The 15590-nt window shown below is 38.4% G+C and overlaps 1 protein-coding gene across 6 annotated transcripts in view; it reads right to left on the bottom strand.

The window, feature by feature from the left end:
• Positions 1–15590, bottom strand: part of KCNIP4 (potassium voltage-gated channel interacting protein 4) — a gene marked incomplete at both ends in the record, with an annotated part of 1202216 nt that overhangs the window by 14808 nt on the left and 1171818 nt on the right. For all 6 annotated transcript variants that reach the window (XM_080697130.1, XM_080697134.1, XM_080697133.1 and 3 more), the window contains one exon: positions 11613–11720. In XM_080697130.1, coding sequence (XP_080553256.1) covers positions 11613–11720 — 108 coding nt within the window. The remainder of the gene's footprint in view (positions 1–11612; positions 11721–15590) is intronic.

Raw genomic sequence — 15590 nt, 5'->3', positions numbered from 1 at the left:
AATTGTCTGTTGGTCTGGAAATGTTCATTGTGGTGCTTTGTCTCTGCGGTTTGGTGTTGACGTGGGGCAGGGATCATCCTCCTCAGGGACCCTGTCTCCCTTAGAATTTTTTCTTAAAATTTTTCAGGATTTCAAGAAATGGGGAGAACATTGTGGTGTGAGTTGATGCTGTCACTCTAAAAACATTTTTTTGAGCTTGATTGGCCAACATATGGTGTCGGATTGCCCTCAAATGGCACTTTAGATAAAAATATTTGTTTTGCAGTTCAAAATGTTGTCTATGGAACCAGTCAGCGCTTGGCACGGCACCCTGATCAAATACCCTCTGTAGACATTTGGATTGATATATTAAGTGACCAGCCTTCATGGCTTAAAGGGTGTCACCTGAGCTGGAAAATGTCTTTAAGGGACAAGTCCTTGTTACCGACCACTGGAATCTTGTCACAGGCCAACTGCCTAATTGGACACAGCAGTTGAGTCCAGGACCCCTTCCTCCCCAGATCCTTCTGCCTCTGGTCCTGAAGGACTCTAATGAAGAAGTCCCAGTCCCTGGTAGGCCACCCCACTATGCCCCGTGCAGGTCAGACAATATCCAATGAGTCAAAGGGTGAGGAAGGGCATTGCAAAGCATGTCACCCAACTCCGGGAGGCTGGAATTCTGGTTCCATTTCAATCACCCTGGAATACCTCTCTCCTGCCTGTCCAAAAACTGGGAACAGAGGACTTCTGACCAGTTCAAGATTTAAAAGAGGTTAATAAGAGGGTTGAGACTATCCACCCTACAGTCCCAAACCCTTATACTCAGTGTCCTGAAGCCTAGCCAGAGATTTTACACTGTTCTCAATCTGAAGGATATATTCTTCTGCTTGCCACTAGCACCCCAAAGCCAGTCCATCTTTGCCTTCAAGTGGACAGATCCTGAAAAAGGGTAGTAAGGTCAGTTGACTTGGACCCGGTTGCCACAAGGGTTCAAAAATTCTCCTACTTTGTTTGATGAAGCTCTCAGCCAGGATTTGAAAGAATTTTGTTTCAGCCACCCTGACGTTACCCTACTCCAGTACATGGATGACCTCCTGCTGGCCACCAAAACCAAGCAAGAATGGGAAGGGGCGACTAGGAGTCTGCTGCAAACATTGAATCAACTGGGATACCAAGTATCTGCTAAGAAGCCACAACTCTGCCAGACAGAGATGACCTATTTGGGGTATAACATCAAAGGTGGGGAATGGACTCTCTCTACCAGCTGGATCCAGACTATCCTAAAATTCCCCAGACCCACAACCAAGACACAGGCGTGAGAGTTCCTGGGGGCAGTGGCAGTGGCGTATTGCCAGCTATGGATTCTTGGATTTGCAGAAATTGCTAAGCCCCTGTATATGGCTACAGGGGGAAGGGAGGCGAGTTTAAACTGGACTGAAAAAGAAGTGACTGCCTTAAAACTTCTAAAACAGGCTCTCATCAGCATTCCCACCCTAACTTTACCTGACCTAATTAAGCCATTCCAGCTATTCATGGCTGAGTCACAAGGTATTGCCAAAGGGCTACTGACTCAGGCATTAGGCCCATGGAAAAGACCTGTGGCATACTTATCTAAGAGACGTGATCCAGTGGCATCTGGTTGGCCCAGATGCCTGAGGGCTATAGCTGCCATGGAATTGCTAGTAGAGGAAGCCTCAAAACTAACCTTTGGCCAAAACCTCCAAGTTGTTTTATCTCACAATATAGAGGCTCTCTTATGGAGCCATCCGGATAGATGGATATCAAACACCTGCATAACCCAATATCAAATCCTCCTTTTGGATCCTACCCGTGTGAGCTTCCTGAAGACAACTGCACTAAACCTGGCCACCTTATTACCAACCCCTGAGGAGGGAACCCCTGCATGACTGTAACGAGATACTAACTTCTCTCAGTTCCCTCCAACCAGACTTGATGGATGTACCGCTGCCAGACCCAGATGAGACTTTATACACTGACGGGGGCAGTTTTGTTGAAAATGGTACAAGATGTGCTGAAGTGGCAGTGATAACTCTAAGTAAGGTGGGACTGGGACATGGGACATCGGCTCAGAGGGTGGAATTAGTCACCCTGACTGAAGCACTCCAGTGGAGCAGATGGAAGCGGGTAAACATCTACACTGACAGTAGATATGCTTTTGCCACGGTCCACGTTCATGGGTCACTCTATCAGGAAAGGAGGCTCCTTATGGCTGGAGGAAAGGACATTAAAAATGCAAAAGAAATCCTCGACCTTTTGGCAGCCATTTGGGCCCCACCTGCAGTTGTGGTCACCCACTTCAAGGGACATCAACAAATTCGCTGACCAAACAGCTAAGGGCATTGCCAAAAGACCAGTAGGGCCCCTTGAGGTTCTAACTTTAGTTCCTGAAAACCTCTTGCCTCCACAGCCCATGTACTCCAAAGAAGAACAAGCTATGGTGCAAAATCTCCAGACAAGACCTGGTAAACAGTGGTGGCTCTATTTACCAGATTCTAGAATTTTTAGTTCCCAAGTCTTGGGGTGCCAGATTGCGGACCAGACAGATCAGAGCACTCACCTTGGAGGAACCAAACTGGCTGAACTGCTTCACAAAGAGTATTTTATTCCTAGATTATACAAACTGTCCAAAGACTTGACCAGTAGGTGCCGGTCATGCGCTAAGGTAAAGGCAGGACCCCCACACCAGGAACCATTAAGAACCCGGTTCAGAGGTGAGAGCCCCAGAGAACACTGGGAGGTTGATTTTACTGAACTGACTCCAGCTCCTGGAGGATACAGGTATCTCTTGGTTATGATAGATACCTATTCCAGATGGCTCAAGGCATACCCAACCAAAACCGAAAGAGCTCAGGTAGTAGTTAAAAAACTCACTGTGATTCTCCCTTGGTTTGGCCTGCCACTATATATGGGGTCTGACAATGGTCCGGCGTTTATCACTGATGTCACTCAATTATTGGCTAAGACACTCAGGATAAACTGGAAATTACATTGTGTCTATAGACTTCAGAGTTCAAGATGGGTAGAAAGAATGAATCGGACCTTGAAGGAAACCTTAACTAAACTAAAGCTAGAGACTGGCGATAACTGGGTGAGTCTCCTTCCTTTTGCTCTCCTTCGGGCATGGTGTACCCCTTATATAAAGGGACTGACTCCTTATGAAATAATATTTGGCTGCCCCCCACCTATTCCACCTATTCTTTCTGGCTGAGGGAAGAACAGTTAGCAGGTCTGTCAAATTACAATCTTTTAAGATCTTTATAGGCGCTCCAAGTGACCCATGAGGTAACACAACGACTTGTGTGAGCGGCCCACCAGAAATGGAGCCTTGAACAGATACTCCGGTGGCCCAGCAAGGTGATCTGGTGTGGGTAAAGAAGAGGGACCCTGCCTCTCTTGAACCCCAGTGGGAAGGATCACAACCTGTTATCCTGAGCAACCCCTCTGCAGTAAACGTCGGACAAAAACAACATTGGATACATCGTATACAGATCAAAAAGGTCCAGGAGGAAGACGAAATATGGGAGGTCAGCCCCTCCAACAACCTGTTAAAGGTCAGGTTGGTGCGACACTCCTCTTTGCCATCTGGTTTTTGACCCATATCACCCTTGCCCATGTTACCCACACCACACCTCTTCTTATCATTGGGAAGTAACCCAAACTCTGGATAGAGCTCTAGTTGGAAGTGTCACCACCACAAAAACACTCGAGATACAGACTGAGGCAGGAATATATCCACTGAAAATGTTCCCGAACATCTCTACTTGGGGAAGACAACCCTCCCTGACATTGGAACCGCCAGCGAGCAGGTACTTGCCTGTACCTTGAACATTACCCACTTAACCATTTTCCTTTTCTAGAGTCGCTACCATAATAATCTCAGTACATTCCACAGAGGTTACAAGTGTTCTAAGATATTCAGTCGCTATCAAAACCTAGTTATGGAAGAGCCTTATGACTTCTGAATCAATGATTTGATTTCACGTAAAGACCAGTAGGGAATGTCAAGGCCTGCCTTGATGTAAACAGGAAAAGAACAAGGCCTGAGAACAAAGGAGGGGAGCAAGAGGAAGTTAGTTTAGAAAATGTTTCAGTTAGATAAACAGGCCATATGGTGTTTTGGACATACTCACATAAACCACATCTTGAAAAATATGTCAAAACACCTACAAAATATGTCAAAATAAGCTCATAATGATTTATGCCTTCCTGCACAACTGCAAGCTTTACATTGTTGCTTTGTTTACTTAAAGGTCAACCAATCAGGTTTGTACAACAACAACTTCATTGCAAAGGTATAAAAGGTGCTTGCTAACTATGATTGGGGTCCATGCTATCTCTGCTGTGACAAATGAGGCTTGGGTCCGGATTTGAATCTGTATTTAAAGCTTGATTTATATTTTAATTTGAATCAGTGGTCTTCTTGCTCGGGTGTTCTCTGTAACAGTACATCTCCACAGAATCCTCAATCATGGTGAATGGGGAGAAGTCAGACCAGACCAGCCCTAGCAGTGGAGAAATGAGATTCTTACACTGCGTTTTGTCCCAGAAGCATCCACCACCTATGCAGGCAGAGAAAGACTCAGGCTCCACATATGTGGAAAGTGTGGAGGGTGACTTATCCATCCCCACTGATACTTGCCATCTGCATAGACTGAGAAAAATGAAGAGAACCAGGTTTGCAGCAGGAAAGGTGCTGGTGGCACTCAGTGCCTGTCCAGAGAGAGACTGTAGAGGCCCAGTGTTTGGAGTAATTATATATTTGTAGAGTTGCATTAATTTGTTTTTGGTGGTTTTTTGTTGTTGTTCGTTTTTGTGTGTAAGTGTGTATGCCTTTTTTTTTTTACCTCTCTCTTAACCCTCTCCCAAGCTTCTTCCCTTGTACATACTTACTCTCTTCTCTCCATCCCTTTTTCTCTCTTTTCCCTTCTTTGTCTTATATTAAATCCACTTTATATCACCATACTAAATACTTTACATTGCTTACTAGAACACTACTACATATTCATGATCTCTAATCTCTACTAGATACTACCTTACCAAACTCACACTCTCATTCTATTCAGTCCTATCTGTGGCTTTACCCTATTCTTGCATTTACAACTTCACTTCAACTCAAACTTCGCTGTTGAATACAACACAACTTTCCCTTGGATATACCAGCTGACACCTAGAGACTGAGAGAAATCTATCAAAAGCAATAGATATAAGCTTCTGAATTCATGAGAAGGAGGAATAACAAGGAAGCAATGAGCTCTCACAACTCCATAATAACAGAATCTAACAACACAAAATTGCAGAGATGGCCAGAAGGATCAATAAGAAATTTAACTGTAAAAATAATATAGGACTTCCAAAAAGAATTGAGAGAGTCTGAAAGAAATAATAGGTACAATCATTGAAGCAAAGACACCAATTCAAACTATAAACAATTAGATTACATGGACAATAGAATCTTGCTTCTAGAAGATGATCACTCCTAATACAAACACATAGTATATAATTTAGAAAAAACAATTTGACAGCATGAATTGGACATTGAAGAGATATGGCCCATCTTAAAAGAGCTAACATTAAAATAATAGGCATAGAACAGGGAATAGAAAGTGAAACCAAAGGGATTGAAAATCTTTTCATAGAAGCAATTTCAGAAAATTTCTAAATATAGAACAAGAGATCGATACTCAGGTAGAGAAAACTTAGAGTATCCCCTTTAGACAAGACCAAATAAAAGATCACCATGCCACATAAATAGTCAAACTGATCAGGGAAGAAGTCAAGGAAAGAATCTTAAAGACAACAAAAACAAAAGTCTAGTGACATTCAGAAGCAAACCAATTAGAATCACTCCAGACTTCCCAAGCAAAGTCAAGAAAGCTAGAATGGCCTGAAGTAACATATTTCAAACTTTGAAATAAAATAACTTGCAGCCAAAAATTTCCTACCCATCAAAACTATCTCTCAAATTAGACAGGGAAATGAAAATCTTCCCCACAAATAGAAGCTGAAGGAATTTATGTCTTAAAAATCAGCATTAGAGAAAATAATCAGATTAACTGCAAAGAAGGAATAATTAATATATGTCAGAATCAGATAAACAAGAATTTCCATCATGGAAATTACTAAGCAAAGGAGAACAAACACTATCTTAAACAGCAGATAAAATTCAAAATAGTAGAAATTAAGAATCATCGCTCAATAATCACACTAAACATAAATGGTTTTTACTCTCCAATTAAAAGACATAAGGTGAAATAATGGATTAAAAACTAGAATCTGTCTGTTGCATGCAAGAAACACACCTTAAGAGTAAATATAATAACAAACTAAAGGTAAAAGGCTGAAGCAAGTTAATCAATGCCAATGGAACTTGAAAACAAGCAGAAGTAGCAACTAGAATTTTAGACAAGTTAGACTTCAAGCCCAAGCTAATTAGAAAAGACAAAGCAGGTAATTTTTTTTACTGGAATAAGAACAATCCAGCAAGAGGGAATAACATTAGTCAATACTTATGCCTCAAACATAGGTTGTAGCTATTTTCATAAATCAAACTTTGTGACATTAAATCACACATAATTCCCAAGACAATAATACTGGGAGAGGAAAAAACTCTTCTCAAACAGACCAATCATCTAGACAAAGGGCCAGTAAAGATGCCTCAGACCTAAAGAACACCATCAAATAAATGGACCTATTACACATGTAAGAATACTCCAAGCAACTACAGCAGAATTCACATTTTTCTCAGCTGCTCACAGAAGCTTCTCCAAAATAGATCACATCCTGGGCCACAAAGTGAGCAATAGCAAATTTTAAAAATGTGACATACTTTCCTATGTCTTTTCAGACCATAATAGAATGAAAAAAGAAATCAACTATAAGAAGACCCACAGAAACTACATAAACAAATGAACTACATGAACTACATAAACTACATGAACACCACATGGCTGAATGAAGAAAGGGTCATAGAAGAAGTAAGGGGTAAAATCAAGAAATTTCTAGAAACAAATGAAAATAGAGATACAAAATATCAAAACCTCTGGTACATTTTGAAGGCAGTATTAAGAGGAGAATTCATAGCACTGAGGTCCCACATGCGAACAGAAAATCACCAAATAAATGACCTAATGACACATCTCAAAGCCCTTGAAAAACAGTAACAGTCTAACCCAAGGCCAGTAGATAACAGGAAATTATTAAAATAAGAGCAGAAATCAACAAAGTAGAAAATAAAAAATAATACAGAAATCAACAAAACCAAAAGCTAGCTAGGTGTGGTGGTACATGCTTGTAATCCCTGCACTTGGGAGACTGAGACAGGAGGATCACACAGATTCGAAGCCAGCCTCAGCTGGTTTAAGAGACCCTGTTTCCAAATATGTAAAAAAAAATATGTCTGGGAGTGTTGCCTGGAGGTATAAGGCCCCTGGGTTCCATCCCCAGTACCACACAAAAAAAGATAGTTTCTCAAAAAAAGTTGAAAAGATAGAAAAACCACTAGCTTACTTAACCAAAAGAAGAAGAAAATCAATCCAAATTACAAAGAGATGAAAAAGGATGACAGTGTAGAAATCCAGAGGATTATCAGAAACTACTTTGAAAAACTATATTCCAAAAAATTAAAAAAAATCTCGAAGACATTGACAACTTTCTAAATAAATACAACCTGCCTAAACTGAGTCAAGAAGATATAGAAAACTTAATTCAAGCACTAGCAATCAAAGAAATTGAAGCAGTAATAAAGAGCCTACCATTCGAAGAAAAGCCCAGGACCAGATGGTTTCCCAAGTGAATTTTATAAAATCTTTATAGAAGAGCTAATCCTGATACTCTTCAATCTATTTCATGAAATAGAAAGAAATGGGACTCTCCCAAATGCATTTTATGAAGTCCAAATCACATTAATACCAAACCAAATAAAGACAGCTCAAGGAAGAAAAACTACAAGCCACTATCTTTGATGATCTTGGACACAAAACTGCTAAGCAAAAATACCAGCAACATGCATTTAAAACCATGTCAAGGAAATCATACACCATGACCAAGTAGGGTTCATCCCAGAGATTCAAGCCTGGTTCAAACTACAAAAATCAATCCAAGTAATTCATCACATAAACAGAACCAAAGACAAAAATTATATGATTATTTCAATAGACATTCAAAATCATTTGATAAAATCCATCATCAGTTTATGCTAAAAGCACTGTAGAGAATTGGAATTGAAGGAACATACCTCAAAATCATAAAGAAAATCTACAATAGGCACATAGCCATCATCATATTAAATGGGGAAAACCTGCAAGAATTCCTCCTAAAAACAGGAACAAATCAAGGATGTCCAGTATCACCACTTCTTTTGAGTATAGAACGTGAGACTCTAGCCAGAGCAATAAAGCAAGAAAAGGAAATTAAAGGAGCACAAATAGAAAAAGAAGAACTCAAAATTTCACTATATGCAGATGACATGATATTATACTTAGAAGACCCAACAACTGAACCAAAAGGCTTATCAAACTTATCAACAAATTCAGCATGGTATCTGGATACAAAATCTATCTTAAAATATCAGAATCTTTTCTGCATACCAATGATAAATCCACTGAAAAAGAAATCCAGAAAACACTTTCATTCAGGATATTACATAAAAATAAAATACTTAGGAATAAACTTAACTATGGAGGTAAAAGACCTCTACAAAAATTATAAAACATTGAAAACATAAATTGAAGAAAAACTTAGGAAATGTAAAGGTCTTCTATGTTCATAGATAGTTAGAATAAATATCATTAAAGTGGCCTTACTTCCAAAGGCATCTACAGATTCAACACAATACCCATTAAATTACCAAGTTAATTCCTTACATACATAGAAAAATCAGTTCTTAAATTCATTTGGAAAAATAAGAAAGAAGAATAGTCAAAGTCATTCTCAGCAGCAAAAAACATACAGGAGGAATCACAATACCTGACTTTAAAGTATACTACAAAGCCATTGTAATAAAAATACCATGGTATTGGCACCAAAACAGATACATAGATCAATGGAGTAGAATAGAAGACTCAGAAACAAACCCACACACTAATAGCCAGTTGATTTTTTAGAAATGGGCCCCAAACATACACTAGACAAAAGATAGCCTCTTCAACAAATGGTGTTTGCAAAACTTGTTAACCATATACAGAAAAATAAATATAAACCCAACTTCTCACCCTGTACAAGAGTCAATTCAAGATGGATCAAAGTCTTGAAAATTAGACTAGAGACCTTGAAGCTCTTTGAGGAGGGCAGAGGTCCGACACTACAACACATAGGCACAGGTAAAATCTTTCTCAACAAGACCCGAAAGGCACAAGAAACTAAAAGGTGGATCAATACATGGGGTTACATTAAACCGAAGAGCTTCTATACAGCAAATGAACTATCAAAAACCTCAACTGAGAGCCAACAGAATGGGAGAAGATTTTTAGCATCTACTCCTCCAATAGAGGACTAATAAATAGAATATACAAAGAACTCAAGAAACTCAGCAATAAGAAAACAAACAACCTAATCAAAAATGGGTAAATGAACTAAATAGACAATTCACAAAAGAAGAAATTCAAATGGCCAATATATGCATGAAAAAATGCTCAACATTATAAGCAATCAAAGAGATGCAAACCAAAACTACCCTAAGATTTCACCTAACTTTAACTAGAATGGCAATCATTCAAAACACAAACAACAAATGCTGGCAAGAATGCGGAGAAGTGGCAACTCTAATACACTGTTGGTAGGATTGCGCATTAGTGCAACCACTTTGGAAAACAGTACGGAGGATCCTCAGAAAAATGGGAATAAACTTGCCATATGATCCAGCAATACTACTCTGGGTATCTACCAAAAAGAATGGAAACCAAATTACCAAACTAATGCATGTGTATCTATGTTCATACTTGTACAATTCACAATTGTCAAACTATGAAACCAGCCAAGATGTCCATCAATAGATGAACGGATTACAAAACTATGGGATATGTACAGGATGGAATTTTACTCAGCCATAAAGAAAACCATTAGCAAACATATCAAAGTTAATCACTAAGCCAAACATGAGAAAGAGGGAGCAGAGAGGAAATGGGGTAGGAATTAAGGAAGGGATAATTGGATGATGTGTGCATGTATGCCTCCTACAGCTTGTATTCCATTAATATGTATGACTACAATGCACAAATGAAAATTTTAAAAATAAAATTACTAATTGCTAATTACAGCTAATCTCCAGTTAGGTCGTTAGAATTTTCATTTTTATTCAACTATGGCTTTAACTGAATAAGTCGCACATAAATGCCACTCAATATATTTTGATTCTGGGGAACATTTTTCTGTTTAGTTGGCTTTTCAAAAGAAAATAAAAATCTAGTTTTGCCTTGTCACTCTAAATTTTATGAAAGTATGAATAATATATAATTAGACATTCAAAAAATTGTTTCACATAAAAGTCTGGATTAGGTGAATAGTACAGATATAATACATATTTACTTTTGACAATATTCTATTATAAATGACAAGGTAGTTTGTAAAACAGGTGAAACTTCTGAAGATGCTTTGAACATAGATAAACAGCAAGAAGTTGATTAGACATACACAGAATTTATAAAAATGGGTTAAATAGAGGAACAGAAAGGGAGTTAACAACTAAGATTATTAATGTTCCTGAAGTATCCAGGTACTGAACATTCATGCTCTGCCAAACATTTAGGAAGCATCCACTTGAATATTTTCCATAAAAGTGAACAATGTATATGTCATCTTCTTCAGCACCATTGGTGATAACTATTATGACCCTATGTGTCCTCTGCCTGAGGAAAAAAAACCCATGACTACTAATCAAGCTATAGCTAGGGCTAATCTCCTAATTTCTAATCCAGTAGGTTCATATCACTGGTCCCAGGTACCTTCTGTCTCTTGTCCAATACTCCTCTAGGAAAGCTAAGGAGGCAGAAAAAGGCATTGAGTGTGTACCCAGGATTCAGGTGGTAGGCTGTCAGCCCACTTGCACCATCTCTTAAGTATGCCTAACTTATCCCAGCTCCTTCCCTTTGCTTCTTATGTGTTTTAAACTGATTTCAAACACCATCTGATATAAGGATCTTACTTTGGTCTGTGTCTCCTTTCCTGAATAGCTTGCCTGGATGTGTATTTGGGACACCAGGCACTTCATCAGCTCCATCCCACAAGTCACAGCACAATAGTGATTGCAAGATTGCATGGATCATGTTATTAGGAAGAAATGTTTCTGGCTAAAGATTCTAATGTGGTTTGTATATATTTTCTTTCCATCCTATTCTAACCATTCTTTTTTCCATTCCCAGTATTTATTAAAGTGCCTATAAGAAACAACAGTTTAATCTTGATATACTAAGTATTTCCTTTGGAGATTGAACATAAACAATTCCTATCCATTTTAAATTTGTTTACTAGTATATGTTTCTCTACCACCACCACATAAAAAACTTTGGGTTTCCTGAAAAAAAATTATTTTTGAATTAACAATTACAGTTGTTCAATATATTGAAGTTAAAAAATAAAAGTGATCCAGAGGATAGCTTTGTTGGTGAGGCTTCTCTTACTTCTTTAGTGATGTAGCCATCTTTATTTATGTCATACAAATTAAATGCCCAGTTGAGTTTTTCTTGTACTGTCCCTCGGAGTAAAATGGAAAGACCCTTGATGAAATCCTAAAAAGAAATAAAAATACATTTTTAGAACTCTGATATACTTCTCTCTCAAATGGTGGAAGCAAGGGTAATACTCTGATTTTGAATAATTTATTTAGCAAGACAGCTAGTGTTTTGGGTCATCTATTTCTGAGATCTTTGTGGGCTTAAACCATTAACTAACTTTAACATTATTATCTAGTCGAAAACTGTGTGTTAAATTAACCACGATACTGGAAATTATAGCAATATGGGTTTCCAAACATCAGAATGTTGGGTACAAACGATATTTGCTTTCTATTGCTAGGGTACACATTTAACAACAATGACAAAAACTAATAATACTGTGTTTTAAAAATACAGTGATGCACACAACATATTTCTCGGGACAAGAATTCACTAATGAAATGCAGGCAGTCTATTAGGCAAGTCTATGGGGCTCATCATTGACCTTACTGCCAAATAAAATAGACCAGAGTAACAGTCAAAGATTTAAAGCTAACCTTCTTAATTCAAGTGTGGATTTCTATCATTTACCTCTGTAGCAGTCCTTACATTTTCATTTGGTGCCCCATCAGCCCTTTGGAGGCTGATTCTATCCTTGGCTCCAGTGATGGAGTATGTCCTTAGTCAAGCCAGGAAGCACATGGCATCTATTTTGCCAAGACAATTAGATCCATGGTTGCTACATGACTGAACTAGCCTAGGTATAAGCAAGTCTCAGGATGCTTGGACTCTTGTTCTTCCTACTCTGTGTCACAAGAACACCCATGGAGCCAAGGGTTCTGCTATCTTTATGTATCCATTACAAAGGCCAACAATAGGATGTAGACAGCGCTCTTTTTGTTCCTCTGAGTCAACTAAGTTATCACATTGGTTTTTTCAGTTGGTGTATGACTTTTCTAATACTTGTGAACAAAAGTATCTTGATTTCCATGCTTACACCTAATTCACACCTTCCTCTTAACGCTTGTGTATCCTGAGAACACTATTTCTGAAAAGCCGATAGTAATAGTTATTTCAAAAAAGCAAATGACTACCTTATCTTATAAAAAACAAAATAGTAAACTCCATGTAATTGAAGGTTTGCTCCATGCTTTTATGGATAGAAATTGAAATGTTTCAAGCAGTGTCAAAGCTCAAAACAAGAAACTCTTAGAGTACTTGGCACATTTACCTTAATTTTATCTGTGCAAGATGGTTACATTTATTTCTTAATGTACAAAAAATAATAAGAGGGATCTCTACTGAATTGTGGTTTCCAACTCTCTTATTATCAAAGCAGAAGAAGGAAAAAAGCATAGAGTTTTGACTTCCTAACAACTTGGTCTTGTTCGGCCTTGACCTTTGTGCATCTACCAAGTCATTACTGTCTCAGAGCAGGTCACTTTGCCAAGAGCATTGATTCTCCTGACCCCCCATCTGCCAGTCATAGACCACCATGGCTAAGAATGAATCATTTTGGGACAGTTGCAACCAAAGGCCTATGGGAACACATTAATGACCCAGCAAAGGTTACGAAGGTTAACTAGCTAGGCAGTGAGAGATTCAGCAAAAACACTCATTCATGTGTTCAGTGTGTTTCTGATTTTATGCTTGCTCACATAACTTCATAAAAATGTTTAAGGTTGTTTATTTTCTTTAGCATGACTTCCCTAAAGAGGTCAAACTTCCACAGTGGTTGAGTTACTATTTAAAATATTTAAAAGATACAGTTTCAGGTACTACCTAAAATTTGCATTTGCTTGAAACTAAAGAGAAGGCATTAGCATATCTAAAATACAATAAGAAATACATTTCCCAAGATTTGTAGCTTAAATTTATAATATAAGAAGAAAATTTATTTATACTAATTGAAATACAATGTCTACTTAGGTATTTCAATGTCTTAAAGGATAATTATAGCCATATTAAATTAGAAGGTTCTTTGATTTAATCTCACCAGTGGCCTTTAAAAATGGATAAATTTTAAAATGTTATTTGTAAATATCAATATATAATAAACATGTATGTGAATATACTACTTGACCTTGTAGAAAATACAGAAGACTGTACTGAAAATGTAATCACATGTAATCCTAACACCCATTTACATTGATCATTTGCATTTTATCTTTTTTCACATATACCTAAGCATCTAATTATAATAAATAACATACATAAGTCATATATGTAATGTTTTTATATATTAAATATTATGATATATATTACTTATTATATTTTATTTAAAATCACAAACATCTTCCCATATCACTGGAAATTTGCTAGGATATTATTTAACTACGGTTTTTTTTGTAGAATCATATGAAATTAATGATATTTGATCATATTTGTCAGAAGGAGCAATTTCTTATGCTGTAATAAAATGCAAATCACATGACTTTTGAACATCTTGAACCACAAACCACAATAAAAATTACATTTATTTATTTATTTATTTGTTTATTTATTTATGTATTTATTTATTTTGGTGATACTAGGGATGGAACACAGGAACATTCTACCTCTGAGCTATATCCTTAGACCTATTTTACTCTTTTATTTGGAAACAGGATCTCACTAGGTTGCAGATGGCCTCGCTAAGTTGCTGAGGCTGAACAAAATCTGTGGTCCTCCTGTTTCAGCCTTGCAAGTACTGGGATTACAAGCATCTACCACCACAGAAAAAGGCAACCCAATTCCTCTTCCTCTCTCTCTCTCTCTCTCTCTCTCTCTCTCTCTCTCTCTCTCTCTCTCTCACACACACACACATACATACACACACACACACACACACACGTACACGTGTACATGCACACAAACAAAACAAAACTGTACACCAGAAACTAAAGTCATAATTCAGATATTCCCTTGCCATTTTTCTCTCATTATTTTTTTTAAATGTGTTCACAAGTCGCCGGGCGTGGTGGCGCACGCTTGTAATCCCCGCGCTTGGGAGGCAGAGACAGGAGGATCGCGCAGGTTCGAAGCCAGCCACGCGAGTTGGCTTAGGAGACCCTGTTTCCAAATATAAAAATGTAAAAATAAGTCTGGGAGTGTAGCCCGGAGGTAGAAGGGCTTCCAGGAACCCCGGTACAACCAAAAAAAAAAAAAAAAAATGTGTTCACAAGCCGGGCGTGGTGACGCACACTTGTAATCCCTGTGCTTAGGAGGCGGAGACAGGAGGATTGCACAGGTTCGTAGTCAGCCTCGCTGGTTTAAGAGACCCTGTTTCCAAATAAATTTAAAAAGGTCTGGGAGTGTAGCCCAGAGGGAGAAGGGCTTCCAGGAATGCCAGTAACACACACACACACACACACACACACACACACACACACAAAATGTTCACTGACCTCTAGTTTCAGTACCTACATGGCTGCAGTTTGAAATTTGCAATATTGCTTGGTTATATTAGTGTTGCATATGAAAAGTAATGCAAATTTTTCTTTATTATAGATGACACTGTAGTAAACATTATTCTCTATATCCTATCCTTTTGACCTATTTTCTTAGGAAAGAAGAGGAATTCATGGATAAAGAGTCCTGGACACTATAATTTAATAGTAATAATGACTACAGTTTGTTAGGCATCTCCTAAACATTAATGCAGTCAGTTGTTTTCCATTAACCACAGGGGATGCACGGCGGTACCTGTGTAACCTTTGCTGGGCCATTAATGTGTCCCCATAGGCACTTGGTTGCAACTATCTTCATCTTTATTTTATAGAGAGAAGCTCAGAGATAGTGGTTTGTCGGGGCCCGCTCGGCTAGACCGGGATGGGGTGGTGGCTCAAGATGGTGCCTAGGCATGTTACCAAGTCACGAGGCTCAAGAGGCTGGCGGTGCCCTGAGCCTGCGCAGTGAGCCCTATCAGGCGCCCTACGGATGATCAGTGACACAGCGCCTCATGCT

The sequence above is a fragment of the Muscardinus avellanarius genome (genome assembly GCF_963383645.1).
Source record: "Muscardinus avellanarius genome assembly, chromosome: 6".
Lineage (NCBI taxonomy): Eukaryota > Metazoa > Chordata > Mammalia > Rodentia > Gliridae > Muscardinus > Muscardinus avellanarius.
Note: the sequence above shows the minus strand (reverse complement) of the source record. Positions and strands in the feature narration are given on the sequence as shown.